This window comes from Mchenga conophoros, linkage group LG17 (assembly GCF_057382185.1).
Source record: "Mchenga conophoros isolate Kocher_MC1m ecotype Shallow Benthic linkage group LG17, M_conophoros_male_GT1.1, whole genome shotgun sequence".
In the NCBI taxonomy this organism is placed as follows: domain Eukaryota; kingdom Metazoa; phylum Chordata; class Actinopteri; order Cichliformes; family Cichlidae; genus Mchenga; species Mchenga conophoros.
Window position 1 is genome coordinate 14,708,875 of NC_140542.1, and position 27,537 is coordinate 14,736,411.

At 39.7% G+C, this 27,537-nt stretch overlaps 2 protein-coding genes across 5 annotated transcripts in view; both read right to left on the minus strand.

Annotated features, from left to right (window-relative positions):
- Positions 1-1,182: 1,182 nt before the first annotated feature.
- LOC146555195 (alanine aminotransferase 2-like) lies at positions 1,183-15,854 on the minus strand. 4 transcript variants are annotated; one of them, XM_085252352.1, is made up of 12 exons: positions 15,732-15,854; positions 14,948-15,021; positions 10,632-10,721; positions 10,198-10,306; positions 9,960-10,090; positions 8,223-8,466; positions 7,765-7,844; positions 7,539-7,675; positions 2,756-2,930; positions 2,523-2,678; positions 2,129-2,238; positions 1,183-2,034 (listed from the first exon to the last, which is right to left on the minus strand). In XM_085252352.1, exons 2-12 carry the CDS (start codon positions 14,990-14,992, stop codon positions 1,929-1,931), a joined length of 1,383 nt encoding a protein of 460 aa, XP_085108478.1. In that variant the 5' UTR covers positions 14,993-15,021; positions 15,732-15,854; the 3' UTR covers positions 1,183-1,928. The 4 variants fall into 4 exon arrangements, with proteins under 4 accessions (XP_085108478.1, XP_085108477.1, XP_085108476.1 ...); XM_085252351.1 differs by lacking the exon at positions 15,732-15,854 and having other exon boundaries at positions 2,756-2,840; positions 14,948-15,538; XM_085252350.1 differs by lacking the exon at positions 15,732-15,854 and having other exon boundaries at positions 2,129-2,202; positions 14,948-15,538.
- Positions 15,855-17,439: 1,585 nt separating this feature from the next.
- LOC146555196 (1-phosphatidylinositol 4,5-bisphosphate phosphodiesterase gamma-1-like) overlaps positions 17,440-27,537 on the minus strand; it is a 41,330-nt gene continuing 31,232 nt past the window's right edge. Inside the window, exons 24-32 of the mRNA XM_085252981.1 lie at positions 26,892-27,058; positions 24,312-24,408; positions 24,001-24,225; positions 22,693-22,838; positions 22,120-22,234; positions 21,858-22,019; positions 21,637-21,725; positions 20,943-21,127; positions 17,440-20,815 (exon numbers count right to left, since the gene is read on the minus strand). Of these exons, the coding sequence (XP_085109107.1) occupies positions 20,755-20,815; positions 20,943-21,127; positions 21,637-21,725; positions 21,858-22,019; positions 22,120-22,234; positions 22,693-22,838; positions 24,001-24,225; positions 24,312-24,408; positions 26,892-27,058 (1,247 nt within the window). The 3' untranslated portion in view covers positions 17,440-20,754. The remainder of the gene's footprint in view (positions 20,816-20,942; positions 21,128-21,636; positions 21,726-21,857; positions 22,020-22,119; positions 22,235-22,692; positions 22,839-24,000; positions 24,226-24,311; positions 24,409-26,891; positions 27,059-27,537) is intronic.

Consider the following 27,537-nt stretch of genomic DNA (forward strand, 5'->3'; position numbering starts at 1 on the left):
TATATTTTAATCTGGGAGTATTTCCTGTAATTATATCTATTGTCGCTCTATGAATTATGTTAACTTTGCAGCTTTCTTCTTGTTTGATGGCAGATACTCCCTTCACCCTGGCCAAAAAGCCTAAAATGACCAAAGAAAAGTGGGAAACAGCGAAACATGAGAGGTTTTTAGACAAAATTGGTGGTTTTTTTCCATTGATTAAGCACTTTTTCCAGCCAAGAGTGATACCATATATGCCCTATAGCTGCAGAAAAGGCTAACATTGTTATCTTTTTACAAAAAAACCAGCTAAACATAAGAGGTTTTTGGACAAAGTGTGTGTTCTCCATTCTTTAAGCACCGGTTCGAGCACCAGTTCGAGCACCGTTTAAGCACCGGCACCATTTCAAAAGTACCGGTTTGGTACTGGTATTGGATAAAACCTAAACGATTCCCATCCCTAGTGCTCAGTGTGTCTGGTTTTGCTTCCCCTTGTCTCATTAGGTCTGATTCATCCCAGCTATCTTACCACCTGTTTCCATCCTCTCATTGTCCTGCTTGTGTATTTAAGTCCCGTGTTCCTTCCTGTTAGCTGTTATGTTGTACCTTCACTATACTGTGTTTCTTCCCTCCGCATTCCCACTTAATTCCTAGTTGTCAGTTCCTCATTTATTTTGTAGTGTTTTAGTTTGAGTTTTTTAGTTTCAAGTTTTCTTTTTGTATTTGTAGTAAGTTATGTACAGCGAAATAAAAGCTGCTTCCTTTAGTTCATTCCTCTGTGTCCTGCGAGTCCTGCATTTGAATCCAATATCCTGCTTGCACACAAAACATGACATTAATCGTATGCTAATTGTTGCCTACCTACCGAGCTATGGTTAAGATAAGGTAAACACATTAGAAGAGCAAAGATGGAGGATGAGTGTTAGAAGGATGAGAAAATAAATTTTTTTCAGTAAAAGTTAATGTGGGAATCCCTGATAGGCAGAGACAAATGCAATCATATAGTAAAACAGACGCTGAAAATGGACCAGACTTCAGTCAAGACAACATCTGAGATCCATCCACAACACAAGGTTAATTAAGCTCCATTCTGTCAATGTAATCTTTCAGATATACCACGTGTTCATGTGTGTGTTTAAACATTCAACGATTACATTCCTTTTCAAGATAAATAAAGCACATAGAGACAACATGTTTCCATGCACCTCAATTTATTTAAGATTTCCACAACACATATGAATCAACGATAAGACCTAGACAGTTATAATTCATCTAAAAGCGTCACTCTTAGCTTTGTTCACATTAACTGGAAAACCAAAAAATCTGTTTTATTTGTTGTTGGATATCATCCACCTATGCTTTATTCAAATTTTTTATACAAGCCCAGATAAATGGTGTGGGTTGTATCATGAAGATCATAAAGAATGAAATTTCTGTATCACTTTGTTCGTGGCCCAGGTTAATAATGACTGACTCTAGTGTTGTAAGCTGACAGAGTGCTGGCTAACACTCTAACTTCTAAATAAAGTGCTCTGATTTGTAAAGCTGATATGATGGAGAAAAGGAAGGTTTTGCGTGTGAATGAGACCAGGAAAGAATGAGATGGACATCAATGATTTACTGTGGCACACAAAAAGGGAGCAGCTGAAAGAAGAAGAAGAAGAAGACGCTCACTACTGAGAATCATGAGCATCATGTCAAAACTTCAATATAGCCTATGTTGTTTTTGGCTAAATTCTTTACTGTTGGAACTGTTGCAAAGCAGATGTTACTATTGCAGAATGACACTGAAATCTTTCTAAAAAAAATATTATTTTAGTTATACAGACAGTTATTTGAATTATCCTCTTGAGATACTTCACATAAATCTGACCAATCTCAAGTTTACACTTAGTTTAGGCCACCCTCCTCCACAGGGCACTATAAGCTGACTTCTTGCTTCTCTTTCTTTACACTTCTGTTGGGGTCACAGTGCCACCCATGAGACGGCAGTGAAAGGAGGTGAGGCGAGCTAGGACCTCTACCAGGGTGTAATGAGGAACAAGGATGCATAATCTGCGGGAGAGCACCACAAACAAGAGTCAACTTTTTGAAGCAATACAACATGCAGTACAAACCTCAAAAGGTTTTATGATTTCATATACTTTACCTCAAATGGAAGCTGTCAGTCATTTCCCCATGTTCACCTGCACCAGCTAATACACCCTCCTCTTCCAGTAATTTCTGACAGTACAGAACATCAGCTTTCAGCCCCAATAACTAAAAACAGAAGTGCATATAGGACAGTATGGCTTTCAACTTTTGTACCATCAGAATGATGGTTTTTTTTTTTTTAATATTCACATTTTTTTCACAATCCCTCAATAGTCTGTTTTCAAGGTTAAGCCATGTAAGGAATAAAGATGGAATCAGGTTCAAGTAAGGATAATGGTTTGGCATTCATTTGTAATGGCTAAACTTAGTGGTTAGACTTGGTATTCCATTAACATTGATAATAGACTGATGGAGAAAGAAAGATGGAAGATTGTTGGAACATTTCCCACCTTGGCCTGCTCCTTAATCCCACATGGTAAGTGCAGGCGAGGAAAAACATAGATTCCTCCAAGCACTGGCTGACACCTTACCCCTGGCAGTTTATTTAGGAGCTCCTGAACCCATTGAGCATTATGGGACAGAGTAGCCAGGATGAAGAAGGTCTCCTTTGTGAACAGAACAACCAGTAATTAAAAGTAAGAGTGTAACAGAGGACAACTGTTGGCTTTTGCTGTTTCCTCACCTGCATGTATGTGTGATACGATGGGTCTCCAGATTGTGGCGGATTGACCATAAGATCCAAACCAAGCTGTCCTGTGACTGGAGTACTGATATCACCACACAATGTGTTATCAAAATAATAAATCACCTCTGGATCCATATTAACTACCTCCATGTATCCAGCCCTCAGACCACACCTAAGATGCAGACACAGATTATCTTAATTAATTTATCAATATAATGCATTTAAAATTTGAGAAATGTCTAAACTATTCATTTAAATGCATGCATGGTATAAGAAGGCATGAAAAGTGAAGCTTGAAAGTATATTTCAAAGTGTATTTAGCCTACATTAATTCTAATGATCAGTATGTGGTTGCATAAACAAGCTATGCTATAGAAGCCTAAAGCCCTTTTCACAAAGGACACGGCGCATACAGTGCTGCGCACAGAAACACATTCATTTCTATTGCTTGTGGTGCAGAATAATGGTTTACTGCTGCGTCAAGCAAAGTGCAGCGCAAGCATATCAGCAAAAGGTACTGACACATCCCGTGGTCAAAGTTCAAACCAGTTTAACTTTGACTGCTGCGCGTTGTTATGTAAATTTGTGCAACCAATAAAAAAGAAGCCCACAGTTGCACTAAGTTCTATGAGGTGCCGTAAGGGACATTATTACTGTCACAGCCAGACTCTACTTAGCTCCACATCCCATGATTCTTGTTTAATAAAATAGTATACAGGATTAGACCTTATTTTGAAATGTGATTTTGCGGCAAATAAAATCCCCATAAAGATATCAAACTTTCCAAAACAGACGTTGCATTTTTGGGAAAATGAGATTTACCCACAACTTCTCCCCATAATTCAACCTTATGGAATAATAGGGTAATAACACTTAATCAAAAATCAATTTTCTAGAGTGACTGGTTTGAACAAAAATATTATATTCATAACAGATTTGTTGGATGATAACGGTGTCATTCTAAGTTACACAGACTTTTCAGAAAAATATTGTCTAAACTGTTCTCAAAGAGAATATAACAAATTTTGTGAACTGGTCCCACTGCCTCTGCTTCATTTGATTAAAATTTTTATGATATACAATAATTTCTCATCAGTGCTCCCAAATTTATTGCTAGGGCAATGTCAGCTGTTTGATAAAAATGCAATAAGAAATTTGTTAGTAGTTTCTTCAAAGACAAAATATTTCATAGTTACAACAGAATGGTTACATGGCATGGTTCTAATTTAGTTATTTCATATACACTGGATAAAGCATACTAAAAATTTATGAAATAGCCTATTCTACCTAAAGTTAAAGAAACACACTTTAAACAAAACTAATACTGTGGCAGAATTTCTAAAAAAAGAGATTTGGCTTTGAGGTGGATCAGTGTTCTTTTTGTACTGATGAAAATGAAACCCTAGAACATCTTTTTTTTTCTATGCCCTATCAGACAATGTATTTGGTGCAACTTAAAAAATTGGATTTCCCTAAATATTAATGATGTGCCACTGTTTGAATTACATCATAATTTTTTTTATATGGATCATCTAGCATTGGATGTCTCAGACATTATTAACATCATCATACTTTTGAGTAAATATCATATCCATTGTGCTAAATGGAGGAACGCTAAGCCTTCTCTCCCTGGTTTTATTGATGATTTTAAGATATTTTTCTTTGCTAAAAAAGACAAAAAGCACATATGCCAAAAAAATAACCAGGATAATGCACGTCTCCCGCTATTCTAAATTTTGACTTATGCTGAGGCTAATATATTGTTAAGTAATGCAGCTGTCTCACTAAGGTCCAGAATCGATTTGTTCCACGATTCGATTCAATTCAATTCGATTTGATTATGGGGAATTTTGACAGTCAGAAATATTATAATTCAGATCAGTACATTTACATATTTTTGTATTTAAAAAAAGGAAGCTGACACACGCAAGACTTTATCAAAGGTGTGAGCATCACAGCAGATGCCTTTGTGTCAAAGTAGCTGAAGATAAAACACATAAAAACATGAAGGTGGTTTTCCTGGCCTGGGATTTTATAAAAAAATATTCTGCAGTACATCAAAAACGAAAGAAAACCATTAATCAACATATGAACGTTACCTCTGACGTTACAGCGGTTTTATTAGAGACACGGCTAACGTTTTGCATTTTGCATAATTTTAAAAAGTTTACATTTATTCAGTATTGAACGGCAGAAATTAGGTTTTCTTTTCGGAAGTATGTAAAATGAAAAAAAAAAAAACAGCGGCCGACTGCGCTGTAAACAACAGTAGACTTGTGCATAACAAGCAAGCGAATAATGCAGAAAACAGATTTTTAAACGGGAAACTGTTCTTGAAGTACAGAGAGAGAGAAAGAGAGAGAGAGGGCTGTGCATGACGTGCGAAGCAAAACAGTTAGGGAATTCATGACGATGTTTATGTGAAGCGCAGTTTGGATCTTCTTTTGCTGCTGGTTCAGTCAATATTGTTTGGAGAGAGATCAAACTAACAGCTTTAGAATCGGCGCAAAAACGGCGTGAAAACAAAGCGCGGACCTGCCGACAGATCAGAATCAGCGAGCTGTCGGCTTTCAGCCCCGACCGTGTCCGTGCTGTCGGGTGAGAAAGGCGACATCTCACTGATTCTGATCCGCGGGTCCGCGCTGTGTGTTTACGTCTTTGTGCAGAAGCCGTGTACCTGCTCTGATTTACTGTCTTAGCTTTTTGGTGGTTGTTGAAATTTTGTGAGGTTTCACCAGAGATTCTGGCATTTCGGGCAAAATAAATTTATATTAAAAAATCGATTCAGGATTTTAATGAATCGATTTCACGTTATCCAAGCCAGAATCGATTTTAATCAATAAATCGATTATAAAAACCCACCCCTAACTAACAGGTTGCTGAGTAGACATCTGTGTAGTGGTTTGTTTGAAATCTAACACTTTTTCCTTCAGTTTCCTTGTCAAGAATTAACTTCCTGTTTAACTGAAATGCCTTCCTGTTCAACTGAAATGCCTTCCTGTTCAACTGAAACACCTTCCTGTTTAACTGAAATGCCTTCCTGTTCAACTGAAATGCCTTCCTGTTCAACTGAAACACCTTCCTGTTTAACTGAAATGCCTTCCTGTTCAACTGAAATGCCTTCCTGTTCAACTGAAATGACTTGGTTTTTCAGTTGTGTGTGTGAGAGCGTTTCAGTAGTGTGTGTGAGAGCGTTTCAGTAGTGTGTGTGAGAGCTAAAATTTCAGTAGTGTGTGTGAGAGCATTTCACTAGTGCGTGTGAGAGCGTTTCAGTAGTGCGTGTGAGAGCGTTTCAGTAGTGTGTGTGAGAGCGTTTCAGTAGTGTGTGTGAGAGCGTTTCAGTTGTGTGTGTGAGAGCTAAAATTTCAGTAGTGTGTGTGAGAGCTAAAATTTCAGTAGTGTGTGTGAGAGCGTTTCAGTAGTGTGTGTGAGAGCTAAAATTTCAGTAGTGTGTGTGAGAGCGTTTCAGTAGTGTGTGTGAGAGCTAAAATTTCAGTAGTGTGTGTGAGAGCGTTTCAGTAGTGTGTGTGAGAGCGTTTCAGTAGTGTGTGTGAGAGCGTTTCAGTAGTGTGTGTGAGAGCGTTTCAGTAATAATGTCCCTTACGGCACCTCATAAAGTTCAACCATAGGATGAAGAAAAAAATTTTGCGCATATTCGAGTTGGGTGAACTTTTTGACAGAAGTTAAGGTGCATAGTTTTTAAACTTCCAGAACTTCTTCTTTAAAGCTTTCTTCTTTGAGAGATACTTTTTTTTTCTTCACATTTGAACATAATACAACACAAACTCTCAAAGAGGACACAAAGTCACAGAGATACATGTTTTGAAATGACACGGAGCTGGGGCATCTAGTACATGTAGAACGGCCATAAACAAAACTGACATACAAGCAGAGCGCAGCGGCATTTTTAATAGATAAAAGGCAAATGGTTTGAACATGAATTAAGGCTGTAGATTGGGGAGAGCCTCAGGTGGGACTGGCGGAGGCTCTCAGGCCAGGCAGATCTCCGTGTACTAATGACAAGCTTGTATAGCAGAGTGTGTCAGATATAGATAGAGCCAAAGCAGACCCAGCAGACTTGCTGTGGTGCAAGTAGTGGTAGAATGGCCTGTTCTGGCTGGAACCAGGCTGGAACCAACTCCGGTGTTTCCTAGCATTTGCTACAATTGATTCATTTGCAACTTCAGCCAAATAGCCCAAACACTCACTAACCTAACATCTCCCAAAATTCCTTTTCAGTGGATGCCTCCACTCAAGAAGCCTTTGACACACTCTTCGGTTCAGCCTCCATCCCCATTAAGCCACATCCATCTCAGGTAAAATGCACCCATATGCCTTTTTCTCTCGCTGTCTCTTTCCCAAAAAACAATAGACAATGATGTTGGAGACATTGGCTAGAAGGAGTTGAGCACCCTTTTCTTTGCATGGACAGACCTTAGCCATGCCTTTTGCTCATCAAGCCATACAGATGCAATTTTTTCTGCACAAGTCTGGAGGCCTCCACCCGAGCCGGAGGTTTCTGCACCTGCTGGTCCCATCACCTCCGCCGGTCCACAGTGGAGCATCACTGGACTGGCAATATCTCAATTATAAAGTATAGAAAATTGACTGAGGCCTAAAATGATATTATTACAAATATCTTTAAAAAAAACTACATTTTTGCGCCTCCGGCTTCCAGTTGAGCTCCAATGCCACCACTGTCCATGCGGCCATCCACCAGAACTTTTGTCTAGGATCCTGTTGGAAATTGTTGTTGACAAACATAAGAGACAGAACTCACTCTCTAATGCAGGTACTGGATAAAGAGTGGAAGGAGATCAGCTGCACTGTTTCTGCAAGCTCTATATCCATTTCAAACAGGACTTTCTTATAGGAAATAAACTCTCTGTCCTTCCCATACACGCTGTCCTGGTACACCTGGAGTGCAGAGGAAAGAAACTGATAGATAAAGAAAACCTGACAAATGCATAATAAAAAGCCAATCTGAAAAGACAGCTCATGGTCACCTCATCAGCTAACAGTAGGACTCTCTCAGCTGCTGCGAACTGAATCACTTCCTCTATTGACTTCCTGTCCTGCACATGGCCTAGAAAGACAAAGGTAATATAAACAGTGATGAAAGAAGACTGTATCTCCATCTAATGTACAGTACAGTGCAATAGTTACACCATTTGGCACATCCTCTACAGTGAAAATAACAAATAGCAAAGTTTTACAGATTACAGTCTAAAGTAAAATGTCAGTCATATATATTTAACCTCTTTAATATTCTGGATATTTATAATTGAGCTATTTGTATATATTAGAGCTATTTCTAATATTTTGTAACTTTTTAATATATTGTATTATTGAATTTATTTCAGTCAGTTGCTGTCCAGCAACTGTAACCACATAATTTCCTTCGGGATTAATAAGGTGTGCTGATTCGGATTCTCATTTCACTTAGCTACTGTGTTTTACTTACCTGTGGGATTTCCCGGGTTGCTGATGTAAATGGCTCGGGGCTCACAGTACCCCCGAGCAGCCTTTAAAGCTTGATGCATGTTGTCCAGGTCTACAGCCCACCCTCTCTCCTCTGTCAGCTGGTACGGTACCAAGACTACCCCAGCCTCCTCCAGCACATTGTACAGCATGTGTGGGCAGGGCCCAGGTATCAGCACGCCTGTCCGAGTATTCCCCTCACCACTGGCCAGCAGTTTCACAGCAATCTTATAACAATAATCGAAAAAGCTATATTTTTTTCCTTTAGGGAGAGCAATCTTTTCTGTCACTTTTTGCTACAGGTTATTAAAAAATCAGGAATTAATGAAATAAAATAAATGTTTGAAGCAGAAAACAAAGTAAAACTGTTTCCCCTCGCAACTCCCTTTGCAACAATGAGAGATCACTCACACATTTAAGCTTTTCTTTACAACTAACTCAATAAACTATGTTTAAAGGCTAAATTAATACAATACACCTGGTTGTTTCAAAGATTCTAAAAATATGTTACATGTAGAAGTAAAAATGTTTAAGCTGTTGTTTGAGAATATTTTGGTTATTTTGGTTGAGGTTTTTACAATGTGTAAAGACTGGACATTATTATTAATACAAATCATATTATTTTTCAGTTAAGTGCAAAGATAAAATGTGAAAGCTAAACAACTACTACAGTTTGCTATAGCAGAAGATACATAAAAAAGTCATGGAAAGGATTTCCACGTCATCAAATTGCTTTATTTCAGCATTATGCAGGTCTGTTATTCCAACTTAAAGTACTTGAGTTGGCTTATTAATTAATGATGAATCAACTTATTTACTGCAGTTGAGTCCAGCTTAATTTAATTGAGTTGATCCAAGCCACGCAAATTACATTAGTCCAGCAAAAGCACTTAATGCTGATAAAAAGTCATTTATGAACAATAAATAGCAATAGCATACACGTGGTGTGTGTATAATTTCCTGCCTCTTGTGACCCTAGTGATTTTCCTGTGGTTTGTAATGATTTTGTGATATTGCTAGTCCAGGCAACTAACCAGTCTTGCTAGCTTGCATTATGTCATCTCAACAAGAATAAATTTAGCAAGTGTTATGCTGATGAATTTGATGCAGATTGTATATGTTTCAACTATGTTCACTATAGAAACATCAAATTGTTTAGTTCAAATTACAACTTAGACTCTTTAAATGAAATAACTATCCAATTTTAGTTTTTTGAGCGATGGTAAACCCTAAAGATTTGTGGGTGTGTGGTCTGAGTGATAGGTCTGTTCACTCAGATAACTGCACTTTCCAGCTGTCTGTTTTTATGCTATTGTGTCCTTTCAAAGCATTTTAAAAAAGATAAAGTGGCTGATAAAGTTGGACATTGCATCTTGCTTAAAATGTGTTTTATTGTGTGGCCTCCCTTGATGTTAGACATGTTTAATTATGTAGTGCAGCGGTCCCCAACCCCCCGGGCATCGGACCGGTTCGTGAGTCGTTTGGTATAGGCTGGGACTGATCCACTGCCCTGCGACTTATAGGAATAGGTGGCTGAGATGAATGTCATATGTGCTGTTGATATTAGTTTACTTGTTTCTAGTTTTCACGGTGCTCCATGATTGTGAGAGGAATAAAAGAATTGTGGACATCAGTATGAAGCGTGGATTCTTTCGACCAGAGTAGATACATGTAGCATTTGTGTAACTAGAAATAGTACGAATAGTGTTCATAGTCATACCATTATAGCCCTTTGAGAGCCAGCAGAAATAAAGATGTTTTGGGCATATGAAGGAACTCCATCTCTTTTTGTGATGAACTCAGCGATGCTTTGCCTCACATGACGAAGACCAGAGGATGCAGTGTATGAACCTATCAAATTATAATTATTTAAGTATATTTCAATATACATGTGAGTTAAAATCCCAGACTCTCAAGTTTAAAATTCAGTTTGTACATGCAAATTTTTTAACCCTCACCCACACTTGCTCCGTCACAGGCCTCCAGGAGTTTCTGAGCTCTTATCTTGACATCCAGAGGAAAACATTTGTCTTCCAGCAGCTGAGGGTATATACACACTGCCAAGACCTGAGGAAGTAGGCCAGATTCAGAGAGGAGTTTGTAGACAAGACTTTTTGAACAAGGAAAGTGTTTTTAACACATTAAGAAGACAACATGGTTACAAATATAGGATATGTATGGTGCAAGAGTAATATAAAATGCAGGAATTAACAATAATCACTATACATTACATCCACTGCAGAAAGTAATGGACATAAATAAAGCACATGAAAATTAAATGGATAAATAAGATTACACTTAAAAAATCACAACTTATATGACAGATACACAAGTTTGACAGGAATGCTTACACAACACAAAAAGTTACACAACACAATTAATGAACACTAACCTGTCGAAGAAATGAAACATGTTGTAAATCAACTCTGTGGGGATCACCTGAGCTAACATCAATCACCTTCTTGAAGGGTTTCTGCGCCCCCTGCAGGACAACACATGTTTAGGACTCAATTCTCTAGACCCGAAACAGATTTTCTCATTTCTCGCAACATTTCTGAGGTTCTCAGCTCCCAAGTTAGCTAACAGTTTTAGAGAAACAACTCAGTTAAAACAATTAACTCATAAATGAAGAAGCAGTTTGAATGTTTATTACAGCTGAAAGTTTCTTTGATTTAATGAAAACCAGCCTGGTTAAAATATTTAGATTTTTAATCAAAATGGCAGTGGACCACAGAAGTGTGTTCCTCATCTTCAAATTTTCTTAACTCTTTAACCCTTAAGTAACCCCTGAAGTTCCTTTCTGAAGTGAGCCATTTCTGTCATATTTAACGCTTTTGGTTTAACTCTTTCACTGAGACTTCAACTTTGCTAGCTCTTCATTCCTCAAAGATTTTATCCAAGCAGCTCCGCTATGTTTGAAATTGCTGCAAACCTGTTGTGTGTGTGCTCTGTGAATATGCTTACATATATCAGGGGCAAATATGGGTTTAATATCTTGCCCAAAGACACTCAGTTAATCAGACTTGAAGAATCAGGGACTGATATTGTGTTTAATTAAAAATATTAAGTAGGTTGAACTCAATTTTTAACAATTTGTTATTAGAACTCAATTTAAGTAAATTACCAGTACTTTTTATGCAAAAACGCTGATCAACTCAATTTATTTGAGTTGTCTTAACTTAGAAAAACTAAGTAAGCTGGAAATGTTGCTTCTCAGTGCGGAAGGCTGAAAGACGTGTTTTGAAAGTGCCACGCCACTACTGTCCCCCTCCCTAGCATGGATGTTAATGTTAGCTATGTTATATTGCTGCCTCTGTTCGGTGGTGTCGAGCCAAACGGACTTTAACGTGTGTTTGAACGAGCTGACGGTTCACTCGTTAAGCTGAAAGAAAGATGCTTTAATCACAGGAGTCACACATGTGTCCACTGAACCATCTGGGAACTCTTCTTGTTTCGTAATAACACAAATACTAAATCCTCCTTCTTTTGTGCTGTTTTGTAGCAGTGTATACACCTGAGACTGTCACCTGTCTGTCTGTGCTGCACTCTCTCTCTGTTTCTTTCTCTCTGTGTTGTGTAATAAAAGTATGAACATGTATTTATAAGTTACACTTGTGTTTGAATCCTGCAGCTTATCACACATTTGATTTCCATGTGTGACAACTGCAAGTGTCCAGAGTGATGACAGACTGAGGGACCCACTGCTGCACATCATCTGTGAGGCATTGCACTCACTGAAGGAATAACTGAAGGAACAACATTTGTCTCTTATATATGATACACCTATATATGCACTGTCAAAGATACTTGTCTTTGAGTGAAGATTTAAGGTGATAAGACATATAAATAACTGCAACTTGAATCTGTACTGAGGCTCAGTATTTGACACAGAGTTCATGTTCACTGCTGTAATAGCTAATAATGATTAATATAATAACTATAATAATATTGGGCATATTATATTTACATTACCAAAGTGATATGACTTTAGTCTCATGAACAACATTAGCTAATTGTTATTTACTAACTAATCTTGAAATAACTGTTCAGTACAGAAATGAAGCCCAAAAATCATGTTTTACTGTCCTGTGGTCTCAGCCTCAGATACTTATCAAATCACACAAAGCTCTTGTAGAAACAAACAAACAAATGAACAAAATATGTTCTCCTTCATTTCTGTCAAGCAAAGTTGTATGACACATTTCCAGCGGTTAGTATCATGGTTGCTAGGCAACCTGGGAAGCGCGACGGAGACTAGACCGTCGCATACAGACAAACTTGCTGTTTAATTTGCAAATCGAGCTCAACACTGCCCCTAGCGTCCTGGAGCACTTCCGTTGTGTTTTGGAATTTGCATGTGTTTTGGAGTTTGCATGTGTTTTGCATTTTGCAAGTGTTTTGGAGTTTGTACGTGTTTTGGAGTTTGTACGTGTTTTGGATTTTGCAAGTGTTTTGGAGTTTGCAAGTGTTTTGGATTTTGCAAGTGTTTTGGAGTTTGTACGTGTTTTGGAGTTTGCAAGTGTTTTGGAGTTTGCAAGTGTTTTGGAGTTTGTACGTGTTTTGGATTTTGCAAGTGTTTTGGAGTTTGCAAGTGTTTTGGATTTTGCAAGTGTTTTGGAGTTTGTACGTGTTTTGGAGTTTGCAAGTGTTTTGGAGTTTGCAAGTGTTTTGGAGTTTGTACGTGTTTTGGAGTTTGCAAGTGTTTTGGATTTTGCAAGTGTTTTGGAGTTTGTACGTGTTTTGGAGTTTGTGAGATTATAATATTATTTTATGCCATGTTATACCCCTAATTAAAGATTGTGAATTATTATGTAGTTTTAGTTTGCATTATTCTCCTGAATTAGAAGAAGGTGATAACTATTGCATTTGTTAAACTGATTTGCATTACATTAGATTGCTGATTTATTGTGAATGAATGATATTGTTTTATGATGCATTATACTGCTGAGTTATAAGAAATACTGTTCGCAGAAAGTCATCGCCTTATTTGTCTGATTAGAAGAGAACAGAACATACTGGAGTTTTCTGCCCCATCTCAGCAGGAGCAGATAAACAGGGAGCCAAGGTCGTAGCTTAGGCACTGTGTGAGAGAAAGCATGTGAATGTTTAGGCTTTTATGATAAGGTGGGGGCCACTAGAGGCTATAAGAGTTTGATCAATGCTCCACCATTTTGAGATCTGATGCTGTCTGCGTACGGTGTCCATCTCCCACGCGTGTGATCATTAAAATCATTGTTTGACTCAACCCGGCCGGACCAGTGTTGTTATTGTGGTTTTTCCTCTTGTGTCCATCCCCAATATTTGAATCCGTAACAAGTTTGCAAGTGTTTTGGATTTTGCAAGTGTTTTGGATTTTTCATGTGTTTTGGATTTTGCAAGTGTTTTGGAGTTTGTACGTGTTTTGGATTTTGCAAGTGTTTTGGAGTTCGCAAGTGTTTTGGAGTTTGTACATGTTTTGGAGTTTGCATGTGTTTTGGAGTTCGCAAGTGTTTTGGAGTTTGCATGTGTTTTGGAGTTTGCAAGTGTTTTGGAGTTTGTACGTGTTTTGGAGTTTGCAAGTGTTTTGGAGTTTGTACGTGCTTTGTCTCTAGGGGCCACCGTAAGAATGTAACCAAACTGTTTATCATTGAGAAAGTGTGATGGAACATTAACATAGTGTTAGTTTTTAACCAGCTGTTGTTATTATTTAGCCAGTTTTTGTCTGTTGGAATCTTTCTCCTACAACAGAACATAGATGTGATGCTTCATATCTTGAATATGGAGGAGCAGACATGAATTAAAATGTATCCTCACAGTATGCAAATGCCTACGGGGACTCTCTTCTCTTCTACATTTGGTATTTTACATTTGGCCCACATAAAACGTGATTAGTCTGATCAAAGAAGTCCTTCCCGACCACTGCATTCAAATAGAGTGGGACAACATTGCTGCTTCCACAAACTGCAAACCCACTGATGTGTATTTTTAATAGATTAATTATATGTTTGTTGGAAGACGTAATTACACACCAACCTCCTATATATTTCGGAGTACACTATGGTTTTTGGCTATTTAATAGTGTAAAATAAATTACTGACTTCACCTTTAAAGGTGGTGTAACACTACTGCTGTGTATGTGGAGAAGATGTAGACATTTGTTCACAACCCTGTGACAACCATTAAAAAATAAACAATTAAACAGGAATCTGTAACTCTCAATTTGTAAGACCTTCTGATTAGTAGACGGCCTGCTTCAACATCTAAGGCACAGCCGCATAGTGTAGTTGCATGTTGTCACCTTACTGAGATGCTGTATGTTACTTTAACTCCTTTAATTTAGCACTCCTCAGTAGATCTAAGAGTGTGTAGATAACTGTAAATCCTGTAAGCAAGTAGAGCTGTCTTGTCACAAGTGATTTTTGTGATTGTTTGCTATGACAGATCTGTAAATACCTTTTATGTGTAAATCAAGGAGTTTGGCAAGTGTCAACTTACCTATATTTACATCTCCAGTAGGGAAATGTATGCATTCTCATTTACACATTTGGCTACATGTTCTAAAAATAAATAATAAAAAAAAAAAAACCACACATTGCGTTACCACTTGAAGAGAGGCTAGTCTTTCCCGATGTTTGCTACAGAGATTGCATTTACTTTATTCCACGGACACTTTTACTTAAAAGAAAGATATTTTGGATATATACGTTTGAGCTGATTGCCAGGACTTACCAGTGAAATCTCTTTTCTGATTCGTTCAGCCAGATTCTGAAGCATAGTTTGCGGAGAGTCTCTAAGCCCTCTCACTGTGGGGTTCACATGTTGAAGAGAAGTCATCATCTCCATGAAACAGTTGAACTCAAATGTTGGAGCTGTCCATTTAAAACTATTGCAGTCCGAGGAGCTTTGCCAGACAGACACTGCTTCTTCCAAATTACTTTCTAGCACAGACTTTCCCAAAATGTGGGGCCCGCCCAAAGCCATTGCGGGGGGCGGGGGCAACGCTTGGACACTGCTAGCACAGGGCGCCACACAAACGCAAAGCAGGAGATGAAGCATCGCTGAATGTTTCCAAACCAACTTCATTCTAAGCCAAAGACTAGAAAATATGGTGAAGCATATCTTCCCTTTCAGATGTTAGCTCTTTATACAGTAAAGTTACAGTGGGATACAAATAATATCAGGCTGATTCTGCCATCCTACCACGATTTGGTCCCCCTGTCTAAACAGACAAATAGTATCCCACAGCTGTTTATGTTTTTAAACCCATTTTGCACAGAGAGGCATTTTTTTGAAAAATGTATTGATAGCAATGTTGAACATTATTACACAGAATAAAAACAACTACATGTAAAATAATTACACCGTGACGCCTCTGCCGTTCTAAATAGAGACAGTAACTGCGTGTTTATATGCAAGCGTGTAAAACCTGTAAATCTGAATATCTGCCATTCTGCAATTCATCTCATGTAAACAATAACGTGACGCACAGCGTGACGTGAAAAAAGGCACATACCTTTGACGTTGCATGACGAACTCTGTATTCCTCCTCCACACGTAAACGCAAAAAAGGAGTTTTAAAATCTCAGTTTTCTGTGATTCGAAACGCCGTTTACGTGTGGACGAAACCGCTGCGTTTTCAAAAATACCCGTGTAGGTGCGGACGTAGCGTAAAAGAGTTAGTAGTTTATTTCCTTACTACCTGTAATTTATTGCAATTACTTGTATTTGCGTAACTGTTTACTAAATATTTGAGGTGTGAAATAAACCGCAATGGAGCAAAATATGGGTGTGTGTGGTTGGAGGATGTGTTTGTGCGTGAGTGTGAGTGTGCGCGCGCGGGGGCGGAGGAAAAAAAGTTTGGGAACCACCGCTTTTCTTTGCAAGCTCCTTTGACTACGATGACCTGGATGACTGAGAACCTTCACAGACATTTTGGGAACCACTGTTCTACCACAACAAATTAAAGAATAACTAACTGGTGGACCACTTCAACAGAATGAAATGGGACTGCAGGTTTAATATGTAATTCTTTGACCAGAAAGAGACCTATGTACTGGTCTAAAAGAAAATAATGTAATGTAAAACCCAAGCAAGAATATTTATATATTAACTTGTATTTTTAAATAGATCACAATATTTTAGAAATTTGTGGTTTTAATACGCAACTGTTTTTGCAGTTATTAATGACACCATTCCTTTTATAAGGCTCTTATTTAATTTACACTGGGGCTCCAGTCACATACATATCAGCATGTTCCGAATAAATAAACAAGGGTCAATAAATATTTTTATCATATGACTACCTGTTGAACAAGCTCTTTGTAATGCTTGTAATGTAATGCTTTGACAAAATCAGAATAGAAATCTACTTCATTTGCCGATCAAGGATAAAAAGCTTGGCAACAACTATTCTTCAGAAATGCAACATAGGAATAAGGATAAACACCGTACAGAGGAAAAATAATAACTAATAAAACAACATTAAAATAAAGTGGGAAATCTTTTTACAGACAACTATGACAAAGTGCAAAAGTAGAATATTTTGGGAAGTTTGGAATGAAATGGATTGTGCTAGCCCATAACTTTGAATTTTCTTTAACTGGTAGCAGCATAGCAGCATTTAAACAGTTCTTAATTTGGTTCACATAATGACTCAGTGAAAAATGTTGCTTATCAATTACTTGACACATATATAATTGTATAAGTTTAGCTTTTATACAACAGAGCAGACTTGGACTAGACCAGGGGTGCCCAATCCCGGTCCTCGAGAGCTACCGTCCTGCAGCTTTTAGATGCATCCTTGTTCCCACACACCCGAATCAAATGAATGGCTTGTTATCAGGCCTTTGCCAAACATGATGGCATGCTGAAGAGGTAATCAAACCATTTGATTCAGCTGTGTTGGAGTAGGGATGCATCTAAAAGCTGCAGGATAGTAGCTCTTGAGGACTGGGATTGGGCAGCCCTGGACTAGACGGTCCCTTTCCTGCCATGGGGTGAAATTACCTGAGACGGTTAACCAGGGCCCCACCCTGGAGCCATACCTGAGGAGGGAGCTAGGTGGAGAGCGGCTGGTTGCCGCACGTTAGGGGACAGAATTTGTTTGGATGCAATTTTTTTTAATCATTAGAAGAAGAAAAAAAGAAGAAAAAAATATATATATCAATAAAAATGTGATCACTCCTTTTTCTGGATTTTTGTTTTAAAATGAAAAGACACTCTGCCGATTACATGAAAGAGCTTTATTAAATGGAAACTTGCACATGATTTGCAATGCAGAATAATAATACTGGACAGTTAGCATAGGTGCAGAGAGAAAAACACAACTTGTGTCAACCGCCTAATACACAATGGCTATAGGCCAAAACGATGACCTTTGCATAGAAGTCCCTACCCAGTGCAACTGCAGTGTAGGGAGAAAGAGAGGTTTGTGTCTACGGGGACTGTTAAAGGGAGCTCCAGGTACACAATAATAATTTCTACATAAAGTTATAGTATCTTCAATCTGAAGTCCGCTAGCATCCTTGTAGCACGTTCTTTTATCTATTAAAACAGGATCTACAGCTGTCTGATAAATAAAAGAAGTTATATACAATGAGAAATCAGACAGGGGAGGAGATGAAGTAGCTACAGGGGTGGGTGGTTAAATATAAAGTCATGCAGAGGGTCCAATCAAAGCTGCTTTTGGCAAATTCAGGACCAGTTGGGCCACATCTGTTGATTAAAGTCAGATGATGGAAACTGATCTTGATCGATGGTTTAGAAACAAGGCATGAAATCAGAGCTGGCAGGTAAAAAGAATGCTTTACTAGGTTTTTTTTGTTGTTGTTTTTTTCTTTGCTTGGTTTTTTTTTTTTTTTAGTGATAGCCCTTTATTTGTGGGTGTTTCCCTGTAGAGGCGAACACATCTGAGCCCCTATGCAGACACCCAGGGGAGCGTTCTCGTCTCCTCCCCCACTCACTGTTCTCACACTTCTCTGAAGGTAGTATAGATAAATTTAGAGCCCTTTGAAGAAATATTAAAAAAAAACTTCTCTACGTGGTTTGGTGAGAATTTGTGCTCTCCCCGGCAGAACAAGAAAGTCTATGACAGAAGCCCCCACCACCTGGAGGCAGAGTTCAAGTGATCAACCGAGGACTTGGTCTTGATTAGGAGGAACAGACTTGCATCTTTAGATCCCTTTAAACCCTATTTCATGGGTAGTGGTCAAAAACCAAATGAGCATGTTCCTCTAGACTGTAGATCGTTTTCCCTAAAAGGGAAATTATTCCAGTTGTAAAGAGAGCTCCTGTTCTTTCTTAAATACAAGAGTAATTACACTCCAGAACAAAGGCACATACAGGATACTTCCTTTTTGCTACAAGTGCCCTCTAACCCCTTTTTCCATCCATTACGAACAGTTTAATTTTTCATTCCCCACATTTGTGTAACCTGAGTTTTCGTCTCCCTTTTTATCCTGTTTTTCTTGATAAAGCCTGAAACAAAGTAAGTGCAAATTTCAGGGGGAGCTTTGTAGGTAAATTATTGTTTAAATTGTACAGCATTCATCTGAAAATGTCAAATGGAAATTTATATTGTGTTTGCATTTGAAAAAGTGCTAGCTGTATTTACTGCTGATTCCCACAATGACTCTTTATAATAATGGCAAATAATAATTAAAGAATAATTTCATTATTTGTTATTGTACTGATTGTTTTTCCTTTTTAAATAACTTCCAGGTCCATCAAAATAATGAATAATGTCTGTTTTCATAAATATTTCATTTTCAAACACTTTCTTTTTCTCACCAATGGTTTAAACTTCCCCAGATTCCATTTCATTGGACACTATTGCCAAAAGTATTAGAAACACGTTGTAGTTTTGTTATGCGATCTACTTTTCATGAAATCTGTCACAGAAAAACCAGTTTGCAATTAATATGTTTCAGCCTTTAGTCCACGATTGTTTTTATAGCTTAGTTTTATGTCTTTTCAGTCCATGAGATACTTATGTTTGTGTTTACTTTTTTCATTCTGCCCTCAGCACAGAACGTTGCTATACTATATGATATTTTCTCGTCAAAGAACATGTTTTCTTCACTTCTAAATGGATTGCATGTGGCTGCTGTAGAAAGCCTGCTAGAGTCTACTCCAGGAAGCAGGTTTATCTAACAACTCTTTGTTAACCCTGAGATGAGGAAAACGCCAGGTTTTCTGTTCCAGAAAGCGAGTTAACTTAAACTCAGTCACTGGGTAAACAGAACTAAACCCACTCAATGTCCTGCTGCTGCTGAATCAGCTGACTGATACTCTGATTCAGCTCCTCATTCACTATGAAAGTGCATAGCACAGGTAATTCATTTAAGGAAATTTACATTTTTAGAAAAACACAAATCCCAGTTAGACCTCAGTTAGCTGTTTTTAGATTTGAGTGCTTTTACCCTCACTCAGATCCATCTCTTCTGTGACCCTGTGGACAGCTGTGTAACTGTCAGCCTATCAACAAGTTTAGAGCACTGTAGCAATTACTGTTTATGTTAAATTGATCTGTATGAAGCGTTAGACAGACAACACACTGGTCAATGAACTTCATTTCCCGTGTTGCTATCGGTCATACTATCAGTCACAGATGTTGGAGATGAATATTTGAATGAAGATTAGGCTGAAAGGGCATTAAGAGTCTAAAAATGTATTTTAAATTGGCTTTTTAGGCAAAATGCGGTGTGTTCTGTAGATTTCATGTTGAAATGTGTTCACAGATTGATATTCAGTCATTAACTCATTAAATTAAAGTCAAACATCAGGCTGAATGGTAGAGAGTCTGAAAATCAGAATTTGAATCTGATGTTTTCGACTAAAAAAATCACCTGAATCTTTCTCATTGGATCAACTCAGACCCAGATTTGCCCACAGGTAGCCTATGATAGGCTCCACAATGGATCAAAAACTATGTTCAGGTTGGAGTCCACTTGCACAACAGAAAAGATTAAAAATGGACAAGAATCACAGATTCATACTGGATCGGGCCTGGATTGAATTCGGCTTCAGTAATTTCCCAGTTCATGCGTTTTTGGTCCGTTTTGGATGCACATCTCATGTAAAGGACTGTGAACACGATAGAAAATTTTAAATTTCATATAAAAGTTTGTAAGGTCTGTAATGATAACAGACTGGTCCAAGCAAATTAAAATGAGTCCCCCCCCCCCGATAAATGTCATAGTCAGCACTGGCACATGTTCACATTCCTCCATTCATTTGATTAAAATTGAGACTCTGCACTATATTCCCCTGTTGCATTGTGGTATCTGATCTTCAGTGATGAGTGTTTCCTTTCTCTACTCATGCAAGTGAGTAGAGAAAGAAAACACTTATGAGCAGTTCTGAAACTGAAAACCTTGAGCTTCTGATATCAGAGTTAATCAACTAAGAGTTTATCAGACTAACAGTTTATTGAATATACTTCCTGGAACCGAGCCCTGTTCTATTCAGGCTGTCACCACACAACCTATGAGGCACAGTTTGTGTTGGAGTTTAGCGCTCTCGGGTGGACGGGAGGATTAGCTGCGCTTTGCTATCACCTGTTGTCTCAGCTTCTCCCTTCTCTTCTTCTCCATCAGCCTGAAAGAGCAGCAAGAAAAACAGTGACAGATTAGTGGAAGACAGACAGATAGCAGATGTAGCAGATACAGATGTAATTTGGAGATGTTAAATTAAAGCTTGCAGGAGCCACTGCTAAGGGACTAACCTGCGGTTGCGAGCCTCCACCAGCTCACTCAGCTGGTCCTGAGCGGCTCGGAGCTCCTCCAGACTTTGCTGATAGCTCAGGTCTGCGGAGCCTGACCTCTCCAGGAGAGAAACCTGGTTGGACAGCTCGCAGGTTCGATCTCGCAACCGCTGGATGGATGTGTACAAGTTCTCATCGTCTTCCTCCTTGTAGCCACAAGGTGGATAGAGAATACAACAGCTTTATTTCAGAATGTAATACTTAACAGTGGGATTTGATAAATGTGGATTTGTAATGAATCATAAATTTTGAACATTTTTAACAATTCATGAATTTGTGACTTTTAGTGCCTAGTTGAAAAAAGAGGCTGTGTGATATTTGTTTTGTGGAAATAATGATGAAGACGTGTTCAAAAAGGTTATTTCACGCTGGAATTTTCACGTTCAGATGGTGGTGTTCAGCTTCAACTAACAGCAGTGCTGCTAACTGGAAATCCAGAAATCATCAAATATGACTGTGCTTAGTGAACTTTATTTGCTGATACCATGTTATTTGTGGCTATGTATCTCACAGCGGTGAAAGTCAGGGGTTCTGTGTGTAGATTCCACATCAACAGATCTTTGAACTACAAATGGAAACCAAAAATCTTGCCTCATGCCTGCAGAGTACTATTATTCAGATGTCCTGTTTGTTGCAGAGATAAAGTAGCCCAAACCTTAGCATTGACGATTTCTATGTGAACCAGAAGGGACGCTAGCTCGAGCTCCTCACTGTAGCTGTTCTTTAGAGGTACACTCCTGTAGCCTGGTAAAACAGAAAATTAAACCAATTCAATGTAAATTAAGATTAGGAAATATTTCCAGAAACATTGCAATCTAAAAAATACAAAAATAAATAACTCATAAGTTTGTATTCTGGAGACATTTGCGCACTCACCTGTTTTGAGCAGACGGACTGGGTAGGTTGCCTGTGCCAGGAAGTTGGGATCGCTGAACATGTCCTCCTCGTAGACAGTGAAGCGCAGAAAGGCGAAGGTGGGGTTGTGGATATCAAACACAAACTGCTTCTGCACCCACACAGGATTCAGACCATTATCAGCTAGGAGGGTGGAGAAAAGCAGAGGGTTAACACTGCAGTGAGTGCACATAAACTGCTGAAATGTTGCATTTTCATTGCTGCTATGCAGCAGCTGTCTTACCTACAACATCTGTCTTGCACTTGTAGCTGTCATAGTCGGCTCCACAGATTTCCAACTCTACAAAAGGACAGACAATGCTCCGACCATTCTTAGGCAGATGGCGAGCTCCCAGCACCTGGGAAACAGAGCAAGAATAAGCAAGACAGTGGGAAAATTGGACACTTAGAATATTAAAGTGGGCCAGGAGCACTTATAGACAAAGTAAAATCGGTCTGTATTTTTTAGAAATCAGCTGAAATTGGCTCATGATCATATTGTCAGACAACTGACTTCATATGATATTTTTTTCACTCCGCTTTGAAAAAAGGGGGGAGCAAAAATACCACCTTCTGTATGAACTGATCTGCCAAAACGGTGGCTGAGTGTGACTTTGTGGCCTTTCTAACTCTAGCTATGGTCAGTTTCTTCCATTAACTTTCATTATGGTTCAAAGAACAATAAAAGTGTAGTTTTAAGCTTGTTCTCACCTAGAAAGGGAGCATGCCTGGACAATGTGAACTGCTCCTTTGCTTTCTCTTAGGATTGACTTAGCTGTACAATCAAACTCCCTCTATCCTGCTTATTTAATCTGACCTGTAATTGGATGGTGATTGGCTCCACGTGCAATGTGTCCTTGTCGAAAGGGTCAAACATGTCATCCCTCATGATGTCAGGCTGGGGAACATAGCCACTCCCACCTCCAAGCATGAACAAAGCTTGATTCAGCTGCATGGGTTTATCTACAAACAGACAGGTTTTAAAGAATGAGTGTAAAATTGTATTTAGCATCACTAATTGATTACTGATCCATCACAGGTTGAGTATGTGGACAGACTGCGGCCTGTTGTTCTTAGAGGCAAATAGGAGCTTTTCTGTTAAAGTAAGCCAGATGTTACACTGTATCAATGTCTCCCCCTGGTGGCCACTGCTTGAGTCAAATTTGTTAGGAATTTGTTAGCGATAACTTGCTCAGGAGCCAGGCCCGGGGAGCGTGCCTGAGGGCAAGCATCAGCCGAGTGTAAAGCAGTGGGAACAAGAGTCTGCACCTCCAAATCTGAGGCCATGGTACTCAGCTGGAAAAGGTGTGTGTCCACTCCAGGTCAGGGACGAGTTCCTACCCTGAGTCGAGGAGTTTAAGTATCCAGGGTGACAGGTCACCAGTGATGGTAGAAGGGAGCGGGAGATCCACAGACAGATTGGTGCTGTGACTGCAGTGATGTGGATGCTGTTACGGTCTGTCGTGGTGAAGAGAGATCTGAGTATAAAAGTGAAGCTCTCGATTTACCAGTTGTTTTACGTCTCCACCCTCACCTATGGTCACAAGCTGTGGGTAGTGACCAAAAGAACAAGACTGTGGATAAAAACGGTGGAAATGAGCTTCCTCCGAAGAGTGGCTGGCCTCTCTCTTAGAGATAGGGTGAGAAGTACAGCCCTCCAGGAGGGGCTCAGAGTAGAGCAACTGCTCCCCCACATCGAAAGGAGCCAGTTGAGGTGGTTCGGGCATCTGTCACGGATGCCTCCTAAGTGTCTCCCGGGTGAGGTGGGTCTGCCCGGCCTCTTGCTCCTCCTCACTCCTCCAATGGGAGGAGGCTACGGGACAGACCCAGAACACGCTGGAGAGATTATATCTCTCGGCTGGCCTCGGAACACCTTGGTGTTCTCCCACACAAGCTGGAGGAGGTAGCCAAAGAGAGGGAGGTCTGGGCTTCTCTACTTAGGCTGCTGCCCCCACAACCCAGCCCCAGATAAGTGGAAAAAGATGGATGGATAAATTTCTCTGAGAACAGACATGAATTAGTGTCTGAGATGAGGAAAATCTTACAACTTGCCATCAACCCATGCTGTCTTGGACTCACTGTGTGGATAGAAAGGCTCTCTACAGTAATGCATCCACACACTAACCTGGGGTCTGGAAATTGAGTGCAACCAGCTGTGAGCCGCAGAGCCACATAGGTAGAGGGTCATAGTTGGAGGAGTCCAGCCTCTGTCCTCTGGGATAAATCCTGGAAAGCTGACGACGGTTGTACTGCAGAAAGCGTTTCCCTCGGCCACGGGTCGCAAACTTTTCTGCCTTTGTCTCCGGGAAGGAGGACATATCCCGGTAACATGCTCGCTCCGTCCCAATCTCTGCAAATGAAACAGGAAGTGAGACATGAGATTGCATACAGCAACAGTTTATAATGGTAAAAGAAATGAAATGGTATGGTCCTTACTGTCCTCATTGAAGGGCACTGGTCTGCAGTAGACCACGAGGTCAGACAGCTCCACTGCAATCTTCTTCCTCCTCTCCATCTGTTTCTCCTCCTGCATCTGTTACCATGGAGATGAGACAACCATACAAATATGAACATTTCTTAAACATATGTCACATTTTTTTCTGCAAACGGTTTTCACACCATGAAAACAACAACATGGACAACAAGGAGCAACGTTCCTGACCGCTCCGCTCAGACTATGCATGTGACAAATAAAGAATCTTGAATCTTGAACATGGCATCATCTTCTGACAACATTAACTATATTTTCTATAAACAACCGACATTATAACAGCATGTATCTGACATATGAGTATGAGGAAACTGTCAAGTTTGGAGTTTCACTATTTGACAAGGTTGTCCCGTAGAAAACTTTATACATTCACACTCTCTACTCTAGCTGAGATTACTGCTGGTGGTGTAGCAGTTTGATTCAAAAACATGCTTCAGCAGCTTCTAGGAATCCCATTTGGAATGTACCCACCTATGACCTACAACTCTTATATCAACTTAAACTGACAGCAACTTCCAACTAAGTTCCCCATGTATCATTCTGTGATGTAAACAGTGGACTAGGAAACAGATCCAAGCATCTTGAGGGGATCGCTTTCTCCACTGCCATGTTGAACCTAAATGCCCAGACCCGGTTACAGAGACAAAATCCAAGTGCATTTATTGCTATCGCTTGAGAATTTAACCACAACACCTTTGACACCGCAATAACCACCTTCACCCAGCAGGCTAGCTGCCCCACCAAAAATGACAGGACAATAGATCTGCTCCAAACCTGATCCTCCCCCCCACACGCTTAGTCGTTTGGATCACAGCCTGGTTCACATCACTCTGTGCAATGCCCCTTTAGTCAAGAGATAGCCTGTGACCACAAGGACGGTGGGGAAATAATCAGTGGATGCTTTTGTGGCTCTCCAGGGCTGTTTTGAGGTGACTAATTGCCAAGCACTCTGTGGGAGGATATCGATGGGCTCACAGAATTAACCACAGACTACATAAATTTGTACACCGACTCCACAATTGCAACAGAGAGTGTGAAGTGTTATCCAAACAACAAGCCATGGGTAACAAAGGACATCAAAGCACTGCTCAACAGGAAAAAGAGAGCTTTGAGGTCTGCTAACAGGGAGGCAGTGAGAGAAGTTCAAAATGAACTGAAGGCATAAGTCAGGGAGGCCAAGGACAAATACAGGAGGGAGCTGGAGTGGAAATCTCAGCAAAACAACATGAGGGAGGTCTGAAGACCATCACTGGTTTAAGGCCAGCCAACAGCAGTGGAGTCGAAGAAGTGGGGAGTTAGCATGCAAGAGTCAACAAAGTGATTCCCACAGTGTTTTTGTGTTTCTCACAGACTTGTGTGTTGCTGATCACAAAACACAGGAAACATATCTCCTATCCCGTCTCCCTTTCTCTTCACCCCAAACACCACAGACTTTAGGCTGGTGATGAGGAAGAATGCAGCAAAGCACAACCATCTGCAGCTTAATGAGGTAACGACCTAGGAACTGGTTGTGGGCATGAGGAGGACAACAACACCAGTGATCCCTATTTCCATTCCCAAGCTCTGTTTGGAGACAGCAGAGGGTTACAAGAACCTCAGTGTTCACACTAACAGTAAAGTGGACTTCTGCAAGACTGAGAGCGTGTTCAAGTTTTACACTACACCATAACGTAGGGGTAGGGAACTGCAGGTTTTAGATGTGTCCTTGATCCATCACAGCTGATTTAAATGGCTAAATGACCTCCTCAACATGTCTTGAAGTTCTCAAGAGACCTGTTAATGAACTAATCATTTGATTCAGATGTGTTGACCCAGGGTGAGATCTAAAACCTGCCCTCGAGGCCTGGAGTTCCCTCACCCCTGCTGTAGTGTATTAAAGAAGACATGAAAACGTGGTGCATGTAGACAATTTTAAAGTGAAATCTGAATACAACATTGTCAGGAGCAGATGATGTCCTCGGCAAGTGACTAAAGTGCTTTGACCAGGTGAAGAGAGAGCCCCCTTCATAGCACAGATATAACTCACCAACCCATTAATCTCTCAGTTTGTCACCCCCAAAATTAGATATTCAGCAAGACAAAACTGCTAAGCTCACCACAGGCTCGGACCCATAAATGCAGACTCCGCTTAGAGATGAAAACATTTCCTAATCTCTAAATTTTTTATATGTAGTTTCCTGCTTTATGATCAAAAGAGTAACCATAAGTCAGTTTGACAAACACAGCAAACATCCAGTCCAATCGAGCATAAAGATAAAACAAATCATTTTACACAAACATCTGAAAAATATTCATACTTAATTGTTCTAGAAAAGCCACATATATCATATACATAGTCATAAATATTGCTATTTACAAAATTTAGTTGTGATGCGAAGTGTAATCGAGGCTCTGTCACGTTTTCATGTAAGCAAGGAAAGTCCTTAAGTGAAGTCCTGACGACCTGCGGTCTAATTATTCAAGTAGCAAAAACTCTAACAGATGTGTTTGCACTCATCTGTGTATGTGTGCGGAGTTGCACTCACTCGTGCATCAGCATTCTGTGCAGCCTCTCTGATCTTGCTGACCCAGCCGGTGAGATCTTCCAGACTGTCAGCTGCTACGTCCAGAGTCTGGACCGGATGAGAAGAGAGGTGTTGGGAGTGGATAGTGAACACAAAGGCCCGGGAATTCTTTCCGTCTTTATGCACCACTGCAGAGATTAAAGGAGGTACAAGTGGAATGAGAAAAAAGGGAGGGAAGAAGTTAGAATTGGATAAATGTGCCTGTGTAGTTTCTCATTCATCTAGGTCATGATAGTCTTGAGAGCTGGTTTATGAAAACATTTTACTGATCATCCAAGAGGCTTCTTCAGTCCTAAAACAACTGGCTGGACTTCCTGGTTTTGAATTTTGAGCCCAGTATCATCTACATGTGCAAAGCAGTATTATGCCTAGGTAAGAGCCCAGAGCTTTACTTTCCACTAATGAATCCACGCAAATCTAAAACCCTGACTAATTTAATTTAGGCCAATCTCACCTTCAAGTTCATCATCTTTTGCATTTCTGCCTCGCTACCAGTGATGGGTTTTTTTTTTAGACTGCTCTGTTTTGTGGCCTCTGTGATGCACGACAAGTCTCTTTCATTCTGTGTCAAAACACAGAAATCTTGAACTTGAAATTCATGTTGGTG

Bases quoted from the DNA above. Each gene is read 5' to 3' on its own strand.
- LOC146555195 (XM_085252349.1), bottom strand. From the start codon at position 15,301: ATGAAGTTGGTTTGGAAACATTCAGCGATGCTTCATCTCCTGCTTTGC. The intron at 7,845-8,222 runs GTAAGTAAAACA...TTGTCTTTCTAG, and splicing joins CAACCCGGGAAATCCCACAG to GCCATGTGCAGGACAGGAAG. The intron at 2,679-2,755 runs GTGAGGAAACAG...CTGTTCACAAAG, and splicing joins CGTATCACACATACATGCAG to GAGACCTTCTTCATCCTGGC.